This window comes from Pantherophis guttatus, chromosome 1 (assembly GCF_059756535.1).
Source record: "Pantherophis guttatus breed Tessera chromosome 1, ASM5975653v1, whole genome shotgun sequence".
Lineage (NCBI taxonomy): Eukaryota > Metazoa > Chordata > Lepidosauria > Squamata > Colubridae > Pantherophis > Pantherophis guttatus.
In genome coordinates this window covers 192,316,641-192,335,537 of record NC_142063.1, presented here as the reverse complement: position 1 = coordinate 192,335,537, position 18,897 = coordinate 192,316,641, and the positions used below count along the sequence as shown (strand labels likewise).

At 34.8% G+C, this 18,897-nt stretch overlaps 1 protein-coding gene across 1 annotated transcript in view; it reads left to right on the top strand.

Moving 5' to 3' along the window:
• The window catches only part of VPS54 (VPS54 subunit of GARP complex), a 51,279-nt gene that overhangs the window by 18,971 nt on the left and 13,411 nt on the right, over positions 1-18,897 (top strand). Inside the window, exons 5-16 of the mRNA XM_034432456.2 lie at positions 991-1,069; positions 1,338-1,372; positions 5,446-5,577; positions 6,270-6,655; positions 7,455-7,581; positions 8,887-8,994; positions 10,234-10,289; positions 11,768-11,864; positions 14,032-14,372; positions 15,987-16,116; positions 16,692-16,873; positions 17,803-17,915. Of these exons, the coding sequence (XP_034288347.1) occupies positions 991-1,069; positions 1,338-1,372; positions 5,446-5,577; positions 6,270-6,655; positions 7,455-7,581; positions 8,887-8,994; positions 10,234-10,289; positions 11,768-11,864; positions 14,032-14,372; positions 15,987-16,116; positions 16,692-16,873; positions 17,803-17,915 (1,786 nt within the window). The remainder of the gene's footprint in view (positions 1-990; positions 1,070-1,337; positions 1,373-5,445; positions 5,578-6,269; positions 6,656-7,454; positions 7,582-8,886; positions 8,995-10,233; positions 10,290-11,767; positions 11,865-14,031; positions 14,373-15,986; positions 16,117-16,691; positions 16,874-17,802; positions 17,916-18,897) is intronic.

The window sequence follows — 18,897 nt, the reverse complement described above, 5'->3', positions numbered from 1 at the left end:
GAGATCATCAACCAACGTGACCAGTGCCGTTTCTGTGCTATACCCAGGCCTGAAGCCTGACTGGAACGGATCTAGATAAACCACAGATTTTAAAAGCCAGAGCCACTTAATCTGGCTAGAATTAAATTGAAGCTGGACCTCTCCCACTGTATCAGCACTGATTAGAACCAGCTGCAGAAGATAGGACAGGATACAGTGTCACCCACCCCAACTTCTCAAGTAGTTCAAAAAGATTACCATGATTAATACTCTTGAAGGCTGCTGAAAGATCAAAAAGAGCAATGATGCATGCATTGCCTCCATCCTACTCCCACCAGAGATCATCTAAAAGTGTTATCAGTGCTATCTTAGTCCCATCCCAAGTCTGAATCCTGATTGAAAGGGGTTCGGATAATATTCTAAAGTTCACTAGAGTTCCTGTGCTACCACCTTCTCTACAATTGTCTCCAAAATGAGAAGGTTAGACATTGGAAGAAATTGTCTGAGGAAGGAGTGACCATTGCTTCCTTGGGAACCAGTAGCACCACCCCCTTTCTCAAAGAGAAATTTTCCAGTGCCAAACCCAATCATACATTGCCTCTAGATAGGCCTTAGCTAACCAGAAGAATATGTATCTAAAACAGTGATGGCAAACCAACAGTCGCAAGCACCCTGCCCACTACCTTTGGACCAATAGGCTCCTCCCAGATAGCCAAGCCAGATTGAATTGCACCTAATTCATTGAATGAATTGGCTCTACTGCTTTGTAAATGATAAAATTAGAATGAGTAATTCTCTAGTATCTAGAGAACTTTAAAATTGTTCTATAGTAATTAATACAATATTTTTAATTATACTGTAGATACCATACCATTATGTCACTTACAGTCCATTTTACCAGTTAGTTTTTGACAAAGGTTTCTCCCTGGGTAAGGAAATTAATATATTAGAAAAATGTTCTTCATCAACTTTTTCAAACCAAACATTTTCTTTATCTGATTTCCTTTACAGAAAGAGAAGATTCATGAGAAATGTAAGAGTATTTGTCCTCCTAAAGATACTTTTGACAGGACATTGTTACATACTCATGGTAGGGTTCTGTTTTTATTTATTTATCTAATTTTTAATTGGTATCTGTCATATGCCAGGTTTACTTAGAATAATATTTAATACATTCTAAGTTAAATTGTAAAAATTAATAAATTCTAAAAACTAATAAAGCCTGTTATTGCTTGTTTATTATTTTGTAACAGAAAATCAGTGAATGAACAGAATTTCTTGAGGGTGTATATAATTCAAATATCTTTTTCTGTCATGTAAATTAATTTTCATTTTGTTTAATTTTATTTTATTCCTAGATAAATCCAGGACAGATCTGGAACAAGTACCTAAGGTATGATTAAAATATTTTATAGGCAAAATACAGGTAGTCCTTGACTTACAACAGTTCACTTATTGATCACTCAAAGATGAACGGCAGTGAAAAAAGTGACTTATGACCATTTTTCACACCTATGACCATGCAGCATCCCTATGGTCACCTGATTTACATTCAAATGTTTGTAAATTGATTCACATTTATGACGGTTGCAGTATTCTGGGATCACATGATCTCCTTTTGCAACCTTCTGAGGAGCAAAGTCAATGGGGAAGTCAGATTCACTTAACAATCATGGGACTAATTTTACAACTGCAGGGCTTCACTTAACAAATGGGACAAGAAAAGTCATAAAATAGGGCAAAACACTCTTAACAAATTTCTCACTTAGGAACAGAAATTTTGGGCTCAATTGTGGTCGTAGGTTGAGGACTACCTGTACTAAGAAAAAAGTGCATTATTCAAATATTTGGCCTAATAATTTACTGTGTGTGTATGGTAATACATTCTTTAATGTTTGGGGGGGGGAGGGGAGAGGGTGTAGTAGTTAAGGCATTAGGTTAAAAACTGGTAGATGATAAGTTTTAGCCTTGTCTTAGACATGAAGAGTTATGTAGGCCAATCAGCCTTAGGTCTTTTAGGGCAAATCATTTCTGAAAACATTGCCAAGAAAACTTCAGGGACTTGTCCAGGCAGTCAGCAGGAGTCAAAAATATCCTGAAGACAAAGAGACATGCTCTTTTATACAAAGAAGTATGCAATTTAGAAAGCTTAGCACAGTTGTGCTGTCTCCATATTTTTCTTTCTTTCTTTTTCTTTTTTTGTAAGATTTTATTTTATTTACCTGTGTTGGACTAACATTTAGAATATGGCAAAAGAAATTTCAGACTTGTCTTCTTTTCCCTTCTTTCATTGTCTGCTCATAAGCTGTGGCATTAAAATTTAAAATTTCCCGATTTAGTTTACAACAAATTTACATCAAAATTTTAACAATATTGTGCATTTTAACCTTTATTTATTGCAAATTTCAAGGAAATGTTTACTTTAAAAATGGGCAAAACAATAAGAGCAAATTTAGAACAATTGGTGTGACATGCTTAGGAATAAAGGTAGTAGATACTATTTTGGAGTTGGATTGAGATAACTGGGTATGAATCTGAACTCAGTCTTCTTTTTTTTTGCATCATGACCCATTTCTCAGGCAATGCCATTTTGTATCCTGATTCCTGTCATCATATCCATTCTCTAGGTAGGATGTCCATGGATGTCCACCTGTATTGAACTACGTGGATTAGTTCATGATGTATGTTTGTTTCCCTGTTTAGATAATATTTTATCTTTTTTCCTGGGTAAATGTAATGTAATTTTGTGAGGCACCCTGAGTTGCTGACTGAGGATATTATTCAGTGCCTGTGCGTGCATTGAAAAGAAATATTATTTATAGGACAAGATTAATAAAAATATTAAAGATAAAAAGATAAGAATGATAAGGATGATGTGCCATCAAGTGGTTTTTGACTAGTGATCACAAAGATAGATTTTCTCCATGACAATCTATCCTGACCTGTTATTTCAAGTCTCCCAATGGTGCACCCATCACCCCTGTAAATGAGTCTATCTGCCTCACTGCTGGTCATCTTCTTTTCTTTCTCACCTCTATCAAGTTCACTGAACTTGTAATTGAATATTTCACCCCCTCTCTATTTTAAAGGACCATCTCTGTTGGTTGCTCAAGCATTCCCCCAATACTCGTGTGTGTGGTGGCTATGAAAAAAAACCCAGTGTTTTGCTAGGGATTTTTAGGAAATGAATTGGAAATAAAACTGTCAGTATTGGAAAACTATATATAAATCTTTGGTCCATGCAGCCATATTTGCAATTACAAGTACAGCTGTATTTCTTACACCATGCATAAGATATTTAGATTATGGACTCCTAAATTTAGTATAGGTAGTCCTCGACTTACACCATAATTGAGCTCCAAATTTCTGTTGCTAAGTGAGACAGTTGTTAAGTGAGCTTTGCCCCATGTTAATGACTTTTCTCATCACCATTGTTAAGCAAATCACTGCAGTTGTTAAGTTAGTAACCCGGTTGTTAAGTGAATCTGGCCTTGCCATTAACTTTGCTTGTCAGAAGGACACAAAAGGTGATCACATGACCCCAGGACATTGCACCTGTCATAAATATGAACCAGTTGCCAAGTATCTGAATTTTAATCACATGATTACGGATATGCTACAATAGTCGTAAGTATGAAAAATTGTTATAAATCGCCTTTTTTCAGTGTCGTTGCAACTTCAACCATTCACTAAACAAATGGTTGTAAGTCAAGGACTACCTGTAGAATAGTTAAGACTTACCCTATTTGTCATCTTTATATTTGAAAAGAGGAAAGCAGGTAGTGATCAGCAACAAAAGTTATATTGCTTGCTTTATGAGCTACATGCATTTTTCTCAGAAATATTAATGTTAATTACTCATATGTGCAGCAACTTTAACATTGGTAAATTCATTGCTTTGCTCACATAACAGGATTTTATTTCCCCTCCACTATCCTGATCTTCTGATAAAGAATTTGCAACAATAGTTTATAATATGCTAATTCATTTCTGAATCATATTTGCAATTTTTAAAAACTGCTTTAAAAGGACAGGTGTCAGAGTTATATCTGGTGGCAAAATACTCAGCCATTAAATATTGCTGGATCAAAAAGAGCAAAATGAAAAGAACTATCGTGTGCACAGCAGCAGAAGGAAGGAAAAAGAAAAACATCAATGGAAAGAAAAGTAAAAAGAGTTTTTAAAGTGTCAATAAAAAGAACAGTAAGAAAAACAATCTTGTGAAAACAAGAATGGCAGTTAAAAGGAATCTGAAACAGCCATAAAATGGCTTAAAAGGATGCAGGTGTCCTTCCTCAGATGCTATAGTTGATAGGAACAAAGAAGCAGCATTAAGACAAAACTGGAAGGATATTGCAACCTGATGAACAACCAAGTGGGATTGGAGATAGCATTGGAAATGTCCTAGTTGCAAGGATTTTCATGTGGTTTGGAGACTGATATAATCTGGAAAACAGGTGTTTTGAGAGTAACTGTGTTGTGTTACTGAACCTTGGGTAAGAAGTGAGTTGGGTCACAGGTTAAGTGCAAGGTTTCAACCCTGAGACATTAGTGGGAATGTATTGGGAAGAATGATTCTCAGTTGATTTATTGGTGATTTAATATGTATGAAAATTTGAGTGAGTTCCTAGGACTTGTGATCAGCTGTGTGATTATTTCCAAATAGACTTGTTGCTGAATTGTTTCCCATCTTGTTGGGAAATAAGGGCATTTAAATGGATGGAAAGGAGAAGGGAGACTAGTGAGAGCCAACAGAGTGGATTGGGGTGGTGGTGGTTATATCTCTGTACTGTTTGGTTCAGGAAGATATGAGTATACTGTTCTAGAAGAGAGGCATCTAATTTAATGGAATTTTCTATTTCTAACTCAACAAGCTCATGCTGGGGGCCAGATGATCAGACTGCTGGAGTAGTGGCCTCAGGGTGTTGGTAGTAAAAGCCACATCTGTCTGTAATAAAACCTCTTTCATTCACAGTTTGGTGGTGGACAAACAGGCAGATCTGACATATTTTATAGGCAAAGGTGACAATGTAACTCTCTCTGAAATCAGACTTGCCAGATTTTAGGTCATTCAGCCTTGTTGCTACAACCAGGGAATTGGAAAGAGGTAGGGTTATTCTTTCTGTGATTATGGAAACTGTTCTTGAGATATTTTTAATTCTTATTTTACCATTAAGAATTTTTTTACAAACAAAACCAAAATAATATTTAGGTCACCTTGGATGTTTTAAATTGGTTTTCTAAAGTATGCACCATCAAGAATCAGATGATTGTAGCAGAATAGAAATAAATACATTATGTTATAATTGATTGGTTGGTTTAAATTCTAAATATTTTATGCCCAGCATGAACTATGATACTCCTGTAGGAAACTGATAAGTAAATAATATAAATATAATGTCCAAATTATAGTATGCAGTGAATCCATCAATTATATTTATGTGAGGTGTGGGTTTCCCCCTCCAGATTTTTATGAAACCAGATTTTGCCTTGGATGATTCCTTAACATTTAATGCAGTATTACCTTGGTCTCATTTTAATACTGCTTCTGGGAAAGGAAACCGTGATGCAGCTTCCTCCAAGCTACTCCAAGAAAAGGTAAACAATATGCATATTTTTCACCACAGTGATTAAAAATAATTGAAGTGTTTTCTTGAAATGTCATGTTTTGTTTTCTTTAAAAACAAATGAAGGGTAAGATATAGATACCATGTTTGGCCATCTCATTTTCCAGCTAGCCTTCATTCTAATAGCAGCCCTCAAGAAAAACTTCCTATGCAAATTCTAAATATGTTTTGGAAGAACTCAGTCAGAAATAGTGTCAGGTTGTGTGCTTGCAATTAACTACCACTCTGCCAGTTTCTACATTGTTCTAGTATTTTTCCAGCCTTTAAACTAGATTAGAGGGACACAGGATTTGTGGGTCAGAAATTTTGGGGGAAATGCATTTCTCTGGTACATTCACAGAGTAACTTCAACTAGATCACAGAGACTTCCAAAAAGGGAACAGTGAAAATTTTCTCTGAAGAATGGCAGAAATTCAGAAATACTGAACTGTTTCTCAGTTTTCTCCTGGAAACCTTTTGGTTTTGGCCATATACTTGTTTTTGCTAAAATGTAATACTAAATAAGGGGTCTGTTTTACAGGTCATAATTTGTAAAAAATACTTATATGAAGTATTTTAGAATGCAATTTCATGAATGAAACACACTGTATGAATTTGCTGGCATTTTAATAATGACTTTTGTAGATAGATCAAATCCAACATGATTTCTTTTTATTTCTTAAGCTTAGTCACTATCTGGATATTGTGGAAGTAAATATTGCTCATCAGATCTCTCTCCGATCAGAAGCTTTTTTTCATGCAATGACCTCTCAGCATGAACTGCAAGACTACCTCAAGAAAACTTCCCAGGCTGTAAAAATGCTTCGAGATAAGATAGGCCAAATAGACAAAGTCATGTGTGAAGGATCTCTTAAAGTATTAAGTTTATCACTGAGTAGAAATAACTGTATAAAAGCTTATAATAAGCTGAAATTGATGGCAACTGTACACCAAACACAGCCTACAGTACAGTTATTGTTGTCCACTTCTGAATTTGTTGGAGCATTAGACTTAATTGCAACAACGCAGGAAGTGCTACAACAGGAACTTCAGGGCATACACAGTTTCCGGTAGGTAATGTTTGAAATTTCATTAGATATGCATAATCATATAATCGTTAACTTATTTTGTATGTAGATAGCTAAGTTATTTTTATACTTAATCATTTAACTCTTTTTGAAGATAGAGGGAAATGTATCTATCAAATTTATATAGCCATTCATCTTACCTGGGCAGTGACACTGGACAGCATATGACAATCGGATAAAACTTACTTAACATTCAGTTGTGAATTTGCCATATGCAGAGCAATGGCTTACACTTTTCAATGCTGCAGAAGCCAAAAAGGGGGTTTTGTTCATGAGAAATATAAAAAAAGATGAGTTTTAAATGAGTTTTAAGGGTTTTTTTGTTTTAATGCTTTTAAATTATTTTGTTGCTATGTTTTTTGTTATTTTGTTGTATTGTTTTGTGTTTTTAACTTTATATGCTGCTGAGAGTCACATATATGAGATGGGCAGCTATATAAATTTACCAAACAAATAAATAAAATAAAAAGAGTATGTTTCATAAAATATAAGAATATTGATAGAGCAGACTGCCTTCCTGATTAGAACAATAGTTATTCAGATACTTTCAGGAAGTTGTAAACAAGACAATGGAAGCAAATCATTTCTTATCGGTTTGTTCTCACTTTAATTTAAATTTCTTTTCAGTTAATGTCAAAGTAGAATGTCTTTGTTTAAGTGGAACTGTAATATACTGTGAACAGAAATTATTAATATGATAGTTATACACCCCCATGTTTCTCAAAATGAACTTTATTTCTTCTAAACCTTTTTTCTTGATTTTTAAAAAAATCCTAAACAGGCATCTTGGATCACAGCTTTGTGAATTAGAAAAACTGATAGATAAAATGATGATTGCAGAGTTCTCGTCTTATTCTCACAACGATTTAAGTCGACCTTTGGAGGAAGAATGTCAAATTCTAGAAGAGGTACAATGTTCAATATTGAATAAATTTACAATTGCCTTCAGGACACAATTTGAAATCCATAGTCAGAAATGCTGTTTATTTTTTCCTTTCATTAAAGTAATCCACACCAATATAACTTGAATTATATCAAGTGATTTATAAGCATTAATTCTGATCCCAATTTGCATTTGTACATCTTTTCTTTTCTGTATTTCATTTGGGAAGGACATGAGCATGGTCAAGTTGAACATGAGCCAGCAATATGAGCTAATACTCTTCTGGGCTACATCAGAAAAAGCATTGTATGAAAGATGCATGAATTCCTTATTCCATCCTCCTCTGCACTTACTGATACTATCCAGTGAGGAAGTTTTACTAAGTTATAATTTATAAATCTAACATTTTATTTATAGAGAGATAGATATAGATTAGATAATCTGTATAAATATTAAGACAAAGATAGCAGAATCAAAAGCAGCTTTTCATTTATTTATTTTAAATGTGGAATGCTCTTGTATTAGAATAATTCATTTTCTGCTAATTAGATATATTGGGTAGTAGTGCCTCAATCTAGAAATGAAAAACTTTAATAATCTCCAAAAATATTTTCTTCATTACATCAAAATATGTTTGTCCTTTCTTCGGTTTGTGTTCATAGTCATAGTAACTGTGTCTTAACTTTCTCCAGTATATACACAATTACAGTGCATTCAGAAAATATTCAGACCCCCTTCATTTTTGTCAATTTTGTTATGCTGCAGTCTGATTCTGCAGTTGTTGAAATTTATTTTTTTCCTCATTAATCTACACTCAGTACTCCATAGTGACAAACTGAACACAGAATTTTATGACTGTCTGTACATTTATTAAAAAGAAAAACCTGAAATATCACATTGGCATAACTATTCAAACCCTTTGCAACAACGTATGAAATTTAGCTCAGGTGCCTCCCCTTTTTCTTGATCATTGCTGACATGTTTCTACACCTTGATTGGAGTCGACCTGTGGCAAATTAAATTGATTGGACAAGTTTTGAAAAGGCACATATCTATTTATAGAAGGCCTCACAGCTGACAATATATAATGTAGCAGACCAAAAGCCACGAGGTCAAAGGAACTGGAGCATAACAAATTAGGCAAAAGTGAAGGGGGTCTGAATACTTTATGCACAGTATATATTCACATCAGGATCTCGTAACTTCTGCACCTAAAACCTAAAGCCATATTACAGGGGCAGTTTCCATTGAATTTACTATTTAGTGTTTTAGTATAGTAAGTTTTAATTTTTTTATAGTGTATTGTGTTTTGTTTTTTTCCTTTACCTAGGAAAGGCTTATATCATTAGTGTTTGGACTTCTAAAGCAAAGAAAGCTGAATTTTTTTGAAATATATGGAGATGAAATTATTATCACAGCGAAGAATATAATAAAGCAGGTGATATTTTTACCTATCTTATATATTGAAAGTATGTATTCTGCAGGCAATTTTATATTTCAAAGTAACTTAATAGCTTTCTCTTTTCTAATAATTGAGTTACAAAAATGTGCCAAAACCTATGTATTGTTGATGTATCACACTGCTTTGAACAAACTACATATTTCTATTTGGAGAAATAAACTAATTAGATTTTAAAATATGGGCTGTTGGGAAGTTTTATAATTCCTCACTAAATGTTGTAGAAAACAAGTAACTCTGTGTTTCATAATCTATTGCTTTAAATTTATTTAAAAGTATATCTTGGTTCTCACAAGTGATGTCTGATAATAGCATTTAGCAGCAGCTAGAATTTAGAGAAAGGGTAGGGAATTGCAACTTTTTAAAATTATGAATTTCAAAGTATCACTCAGCTTCTGCTGTAAAAGACTATGACCATGGTCTATATTTTGCCAGCCTTTATTACAAAACGGTACAATATATTTTGAGGGTAATTGATATGGTGACTTGCCCTTGTGTGGGTAGATTAGCTTGTGTGATAGTGAGAGCACCCAGTTAGTTATTCATATGGTAGGGCTTGATAAAACAAACTTTCTTTCTTGTATATTTGGGCTTATAAAGCTGCATTCAAGCTCCTGATGACTTTAATCCATGTAACTTCCTTTGCAATAATATTGAAGTGGTTTGCCATTGGCTTCTCCTGGAACTTTTTTCTGGCTTCCCAGTCTAGCTGTCAGCCCCAGAATTCACTGATAATATCCCATCCAAGTGCCAGTCAAGTCTGGCCTTACTTAAACATTTGCAGACAGCTCCTACCCCATTCATTACGTGGGCTCAATTTAAACTTATCTATTAATTTTTTAAAAAATAAATACCACATAATTTTTACACATGATGGCTGGGATTTGTGTGGTGCCTTGCTGAGGATAATTTTTGCAATTAAGATATATTACCACTACCACAACATGCATTGAAAAACCAGAAGTAGGACCTAATTAACATTGTCAGGAACCTGAGATTGTGCCTTCAGCCTCACAATAATTAGAAGGTGGAAAATAATATTAAATAAGTAAATTTTACTTATTTATACAATTAAAGCAGAATCCAATTTTTTTCAACCTTTTCTGTGTTTGATTTTATCTGAGCCTAGCATTAGGCAAATAAATATTTCTAATTGGTTAAGGTTGGGAAGCATTAAATCTGTGGGGAAAACTAAGACTTTTGTTTTGTACTATGCAGTGTATTGTTAACGTAGTATCACAACAAGAAGAAATTGACACAGACATTGTTGTAAAGTAAGTATAAAATTAAATTGCTTTAAGAACTTTTCTATATCTGTGAATAATTTACACTTTTATGCATATATCTTTTCTTCTTAGCAATTGTGCTTTTGCATCATTTTGTCAAGTGAGTTATTTAATGTTGGGAATATTCTGATACTAGATAAAAATGATAATGCTGGAAATGATCTCAATAATTCAAATTTAAATTAAATTAAGATCCAAATTTATTTATAACCCTAGTATATTCTGTGCCTTTTGTTCAGAAATAATGTTAAATTATAGATAAGAATAATAAATGAAGCAACTGACCATTTTCACACAGAATAATAAACTAAATCAATAAAGAAAAATGAGAATTCTGAGTTTTAGAACATCTGGCACAAATCAGAAGCAAAGTATGCATGGCTTTATCAGCAAATATATTGATTATAGGAAACTGCTGTGCTTCAGTTCATAAACTAGAAAGGGACATTCAAGTGTATGAATATATGTGCCAGAGCTGTTAACATCTCCTTAAGGAGATTTTTTAGCTTCTTGATTCTAGGAAAAATAGGTTTTGAGCTTAGAAAGTACCTAAGTGCTACATGATGCTTTAGAGCTGGGTCCCCAACTCCTAGGTCATGGCCCACTACTGCTTTGCAGTCTATTCGAAACCAGGCTGTGGGAGAGTTGGGCAAGCACGAGAGTGTGAAGGTCCACTTGCATAATCCAAGGGTATTTGCACCTACGCGCAAAGTTCTATTTGCACGAATGAGCACCCTCCAATTGCATAAGTGGAGCTTTGCACACGAGCATAAGTACGCTTTGTTCACGCATGAAGCTCCATTTGTATGAATGGAGCTTTGCATATGGGCACAAGCACTTTCCAGTTGCGCAAGTGGAGCTTTGTGCATGAGCACAAGCGCCCTCCACTTGTGCAAGTGGAGCTTCACACGCGAGTGCCAAGTGCCTACCATTCATCCAAGTGCCTGCCTCTCGCAAGAATGGAGCTTTGCACATGAGTGTAAGTGTCCTCTGTTTGAGCGAGTGGCGCTTCATGCACGAGCACAAGTACCTTCTCCTTGTGCAAGTGTAGTTTCATACATAACCTCAAGTGCCAACTGCTTGTGCGAGTGGTGCTTCGCAGGCAAGCACAAGCAGCCTTTGCTGATGTGCGAAGCTCCATTTGTGCGAGTTGAGGGCGTGGGCACCTGCTGCTTGCACAGGTGAGCTGTGTGTGCACAGGTGTGCCTGCCACTCACATGTCATCCCCCCCACTGCACTGTCCTGGACTGCCAAATATAAAGGTTTGCAGCCGCTGCTTTAAAGCAGACAGATATGCTGTCAAGTGTGCTTTAACTCCAGTTAGATTACTCAACTATTCTGTGGACCAAGAAAAAGATGCAGCTTTATTAATCATCAAAACAACATTGTAATGACCTTATTGTTTCCATTGTAAACCAGAGAGCTAAATTAAAGTTTAAATGATAGTATTTTGTTATTGTTTATAGACTTGCAGATCAAATGAGAATGTTAAATTTTCCGCAGTGGTTTGAACTTCTGAAAAGTATTTTTTCTAATTTCATTGTCTTTCTCAAGAGAATTAAGGTAAGGTACTGTATTTTCAATAAAGATTTTACAATGTATCTTGCATAATACATAATACAAAATTTTTCTAGTTCTATGATATAGTGTAGTTTATAATAGAATACTGGACTTTTGTCTGCCGTTATTATCAAACAAGGTTGTACAGCTGCAAATTAAGGAAGTATTGGGAAATTGATTGTCAACAATAATTATTTAAGATAATAAAATTCTAAATACATTGGTGGTCAAAATTCAAATATAGGTGGCCATGGTTATTTGGAGGGGTGCCATTCCAGACTTGACAGCTGTGAATAATGAAACTGTGGATAGTGAAACTTTGAAAAGATATAGTTTACACATACATAAACCCCACTTATTTTGTACATGATTAAAATACACACAATATGCTGCAAAAGTCCACTTTCAAAAAGAATCATGTACCGAAACTCACAAATACAAGAAACCCTTTCCTATGGATAACAAAATATGGTCTATATTTACTAAACATAGATCCATAAAACAATGGATATTAGAACTCCATATAACAAGGGCCACTTTTATATAGTAATCTGGGATTTTTACACTTAGTTCTCCCCATATTTAGTTATGACAGTGGTCTATAGTAAATCTAGGAGAGGCTGAATTTTACTCTCCTCCAATGACTTACCTAGAAATTAGAAACTATATATTTAATTTAATTTGGTCTATAATAACAAGTCAACTTTAAAACTGAAATGAAATTGATTGGTTAAATATTTGCTCAGGCTGAAACATAAATTTTAATCCACTGGATTAGAGGAGAAACAAAACATGTCTAAGATTTTGGTGTGTAAAAAACTGACAAGTTTAACCATAGAGCTTAATTTAACCTGCAAATTAGAACATACCTGGAATTAAATATCTACAGGCAGTATTTGCCTTTATGATTAACATGATCTTGTTTGCAAGAAAATTCCAGTCTTTATGAATGGATTGGGCATGAGGGTTGAATGTTATTCCTAATCACTTCCTGTTTGGTACTTTGTTTCTCGTTTGTATGAATCAGCATTTTCCATCCTGTCTGAATTAAGAAAGTCTTCCTTTAATATCGGTTAACAAGCTCACATTTTAAAGTAAAACTAATTCTGCCCATTTCACATAAAATAGATGAAATGAAATGATAAGAAAAAGATACATATTATTAATATCCAGTCCTAAGAACAAGCAGCAGAAAAGATAGTCCTGTTTTGCTAGGAATCTGACTTCTTAGACTAAATATTGTTGGGAATTGTTGTTATTAGTCCTCTCACTTGGGCAGTTTAGTAAAAATACATTTACAATTCTTAATGATAACAATCCCGATTTACCTCCACCTATGCTATAGAAAAGGGCACAGTGGCCAAACAATTAAGACACTGGACTTGTCGACCAGAGGGTTGGTAGTTCGAGATCGAAAATACTGCATGACAAAGTAAGCTTCCATTATTTGCCCCAGTTTCTGCCAACCTAGCAATCTGAAAGCACATAAATGCAAGTAGATAAATAGGTACTACTTTCCATGCACCTTTAGCAAATAGTCATGCGGGCCACATGACCACAGAAGTGTCTTTGGACAATGCTGGTTCTTCAGCTGTAAATAGGAGATGAGCACCGCCCCCTAGAGTCAAACATAACTGGCAGGGGAAAACTTTTTTTTATGATATAGAAACATGGTTAGGAAAGAAAAGATAGAGATACGTTCCAGCACTTACACCAACATTCTATCCAATGTTGAGTATAAAAGTTTATAAACAGCAGCATGAAAAGAAATGTTTGTGTAATTAGAGTTGTGAGGAGGCATTTCTCTTTTTGCTCAGATTCACAGAAACAGAAAATCTTCCATGACCTCTCATTCAGATTTAAAAGATTTGAGACACTGGAGTCCAGTTGAAATTTTTAAGACCATTGGGGGTGGGGGAGGAAACTATTGTTATTTGCCAAAATGTTGACACTTGTTTTTAGTGCAGTTCATATATATAAAACCATAAATGTTCCATACAGTACCATAACTTTTGAAACAGAATATATGTTAGATAATTGTAAATTTTGAATACTTTTAATGATTTTATTGTTTGAGTAGAATTTAATGTGTTATCAAGCTAGCATATTTTGCTAAAGGATGTATTTTTCAAGGAATACAGCATTTTAACAAGTACTATATTTTCTTTAGGGAACACTAAATGTCATCAGAAGCGTGGTTCTCTTGGTTCTTGACAAGAACCAAAGGAGCAAGGAAGTGGGCGATATTTCTGTGCAGACCAATTCTGCAAAAGAGAGTTCCATAGACACAGAAGTGGCCTATCTGACTCATGAAGGCATGTTCATAAGTGATGCCTTCAGTGAAGGAGACCTTCCATCCACAGTAGCTGATTCTGTCTCCCAGAGAAATCTTTACCCAGACAGTCAGCCCAGCAGTAGCGATTCTGTGTCTGAAGCTGAATGTACCACTGATTCCTCATCTAGCAAGGAACAGACTTCATCCAGTGTAACACTAGGTGGAATTGAGATCATGTATGTAGCAAAAATCTTTAACTTAGAACCTGATCCAAATGGCAGGCATGATTGCTTCCAGCTATACAAATGTGAACATTCATAAAAGTTCTAAAAAGTGGAACTTAGAAAACATAATTTCCAAAACTCAAATGTCAGGTTTGACTCTATTTTATGCATTCTCTGAAGAAAGAAACAACTTGAGAATTCCTAGCCCTGGTTTTTAACACCAATTGTTAGTTTCAGAAAATTTTAAGTTTTTAACTTGGTAACTCTGCATAAAATAATAGCAAATTGTCACATTTTCCAGTATTATTTTCAAATGTGTGTAGAATTGTCTAAAATGAACAGCTTGCCCATCCTGTCTGTGTTTGTGCATTAAAAATTTAGAATTCTGTGACTTTTGCTGCTTCTGTTGCTTTATTGTCTGTGGATGAAAGAACAAATATTGCTTCCACATTTTTTAATTGCAATGGAAGAGTCTTATTGATATTTTTAAATCTGTTTATGTGTTTTTATATAAATTGAGAAGCTTTGCTTTGATATATTTATTCCATGCCCATCCTCCAGTCCATCTATGAGATTTCTAGTTTTCCTTTCTATTCCATCTTCATTGGTGCCTATAATATGCTAATGAAGTTATCTTTACTTGAGAATAACTACAGTATAAGTATTGTATTTTTCGGACTATAAGGTACACCAGAGCATAAGACACACCTTAATTTTTGGGGAGGAAAATAAGAAAAAAGCTGATTGGTGGGTGGATCGGCCTACCGGAATACCCCCAATCAGCTGTTCCCAGAGGTGAATTTTAGCAACAGGTTTGTTGGTTGTGAGCTCTGTGCCTTGCTTTTTTTTCTGCCTCTGAAACCTCCATTTCAGAGGCTTTTTTTCTGAAGCTCCGTTTTAGAGACTTTTTTTCTGAAACACTGTTTCAGAGGCTTTTTTTCTGAAGCTCCATTTCAGAGGCTTTTTTTCTGAAACTCTGTTTCAGGGGCTTTTTTCAGCCTCTGAAACCTCCTTTCAGAGGCTGGGCAGGGCTACATTCAGAGTATAAGACGCACCCAGATTTTTACCCTCTTTTTGGGGGGGGGAAAGGTACAACGTATACTCTGAAAAATATCGTATTTACTCAAAAACAGATTATTCCTGTCATGTTATGTAATAACTTCTTGCACTGAATTATTTTTGTTGCTTTTGGAGAACTGATGTGGTAAACACTTCTAGAGACAATTCTTCTATTATACTGTTTCTCCCTAGTGTAACAAGTTCTTAGTTCTGATTATAGTAAAATAAATGCAAATACAAGTTAAACATTCCAATGAGCAGAAATGTACCATTAAATTCCTCTCTAGTTCAAAGACCTTGATCTCAAAATGCAGTGTAGTTAGCATATACCCTGTTTCCCCCAAAATAAGACATCCCCTGATAATAAGCCCAATCGGGCTTTTGAGCGCATGGCAATAAGGCCAAGCGCTTATTTCAGGGTTCAAAAAAATATAAGACACAGTCTTATTTTTGGGGAAACACGGTATGCAGCAGTAGGTGGGTCCATTTTTTTCTAAACAAAACAGTAGCCACTGGATTATATAAACTACATATTTTTGTAAACAATTTTTTTCTTATTACTTTCAGGATTGGTGAAGATATAAAATTGTCAGAACTGGAACTGGGCAGATTAGCAAATAACATCCAGGAGCTACTTTACAGTGCCTCTGATATTTGCCATGATCGCTCTGTCAAGTTTCTTATGGCTAGAGCAAAAGTAAGTTTGATGCAAGTACCTGTATGTAACCAGGAAGAAATTTTCAAATATGGTTGAAACCAGGAAGAAATTTTCAAATACAGTTGTTTTTTCCTGCTTGCAGTTTTAACCAGATCACTTTGGGATAATTCCCCAATAGAAATACAGGTAATCCTCAATTTATAACAGTTCATTTAGTGACCGTTCAAAGTTACAATGGCACTGGAAAAAAGTGACCGTTCAAAGTTGCAACGGCACTGAAAAAAGTGACTTATGACCATTTTTCACACTTATGACCTTTGTAGCATCCCCATGATCATGTGATCAAAATTCAGATGTTTGGCAACTGGTTCAAACTTATGACCATTGCTGTGTCCCAAGGTCATGTGATCGCCCTTTGCAACCTTCTGACACATGACCATGGGGATGCTGCAATGGTCAAAAAGTGTGAAAAATGGTTTATAAGTCATTTTTTTCAGCATCATCATTAAATGAACTGTTATAAGTCGAAGACTACCTGTATAGGGTTGGAAAAATGAAAATAAGTAGATGAAGATAAGTAAAAGCTATTGCATCAGCTTTTCTTCTCCCTTTAGGATGGATTCCTGGAGAAACTGAATTCTACAGAGTTTGTTGCTCTTTCACGATTAATGGAAACGTTCATCTTGGATACAGAACAGATATGTGGTAGAAAGAGTATGTCATTGCGGGGCGCACTTCAAAGCCAAGCTAATAGATTTGTAAATAGATTCCATGAGGAAAGAAAGACTAAGCTGAGGTATTTGTATGTTTGTTACATAGCCCTTATTGCACTCTAAACAGTAAAAAGTGGAGTTGAAATCCACTGCATTCCACCTGAATTATTAACCAATAAGCCTAAGAAGCAATATTGAATCCATATTAAATCAATAAAATGATAGTTAATTTTAAGTCACTTTTTAGATTTCTGTAAGTAGAGCACTGCCGTGGATTTCAGAAGGAATATGATAGACCAAAAATGATCAAAAATATTTTTCTCCCTTCCACATCTTCACAATTCATTATTCCTCCCCTTCTAATTCTCTTATACACACTTAGCCTCTATTACCCTTTTACCGTAGCCTCCTTAATCATCTCTCTCCATTTTCCTGACACATATTTCTCATGGCCAAACACTTGTAAACAAAGTGGACAAAATATTCCACCGTACATCTAGAGATTTTGAGATAAGACAACATCTTAGCATCAGATGCCATGAGAAAACTGATAAATGGGAGAATGAAGCCTGCAATGGATGAACTTCAGTGGTAGAAAAAGCTTGACTTGAGCCAACAAAGGAGTAAATGGCTTCCATTTCTCAACAGCTCATCTCTGGATCACTGTTTCATATGAGGTTCTCATGATTATTTATCCAAACTTTGGCTTCAAAGTCAATAGAGGGACAATAAATTAAAAGAAAAATATAAAACTGGTAAACTCATTTTCCAAATGGTATATTCATTTTTACACACCATGTGGTCACCATTATAATATTAAGTATCAATACTTAATATTATAAACACCAAAAGGGATTTTTTTAAAAAATAAAAATAAAAATCTACAGAAATAGATGCTTCAGCTTGCCCCTTAGAACATTCCTAATGTTGAATTTCAAATTAAAATGGGTGCAAGAGACAAGAAACAGTTTTTTCCCCTTTAAACCCCCATTTTCTTTTTGCATGTAAATAGTCTTCTACTAGATAATGAACGCTGGAAGCAAGCTGATGTTCCTGCAGAGTTTCAGGATCTTGTTGATTCTATATCAGATGGCAAAATTGCTTTACCAGAGAAAAAAGCAGGAGGTGAGTCTTCTCTCAATAGACTCTAGATTATTCTACTGTTGCGTGTGAATGTACTTTGGCAAACCGTTGACAGGCAAAATCATTATGAATTATAACCAAGCTTTTTAGTTCCTAAAGAGAAAGACCAATTTGATAAGGATAATACTTATCTCTGGGACTCATTAAAGCTTAGAAGCAAACATAGCTGTTTTAATGAGTCACAGACGGGTTAAATTTGCACATCCACTGGTTCAGAAATGCCTCTTCTGAAGTCAATCTAAAACAGTGCACACTTACTGAGAAATGAAATTAAAAGTAAATCCGAAATGTCTTCATGTAACCTGCAAACTGTACTCCTTGGATGTGGCTTGCTCCTAATCCAAAGTGAGAAAGGTTTTTAAAAATTAAATGTAATTCTTTATATTTCCTTGGATGAGTAAAATTAAGTCTTTTTGTATTTAAGATTCTGCCAAAAAGATGCATTTTCTTAGAATACCCAAGTTACCTACATAGTAACACCAGAACATAAGTAAACAGATCATTTACGGTACTTGTAATTTGTACTTCAATTATTTGTAAACTACCCTTTACTGTTGCTGGTATAAAGAATGGGGCTAACAATATGTCCATTATCATGATTTGTGAGGTAAATGACATTGGGAAGATACCATGAGACTCTGCCCTTCTGTCAGAGTATCCCTCAAGAAACACTTTATTTCTATTTTATCTTTATGGATACATTTTGGAGTTTGGGGGGGGTGCTTTTTGAGCAAATGGCAATTCCAGCCTCCTTTCAGTTATTGAAGATGTGGGCCATTTATATTTTCTGATAAAATAATGGGGTCATTTTTGAATCTCAAAACGTAAGCACTGATTAAGGGTTTTGTTTCTTGACGTGATGGACTTTAGAAAATTCAGTTAAATTAGATAACTGAAGTCATAGTTACTTCTCTTTTACAACTGATTAATATTTCAATTTCCAGATACATGAAGAACCATCTGT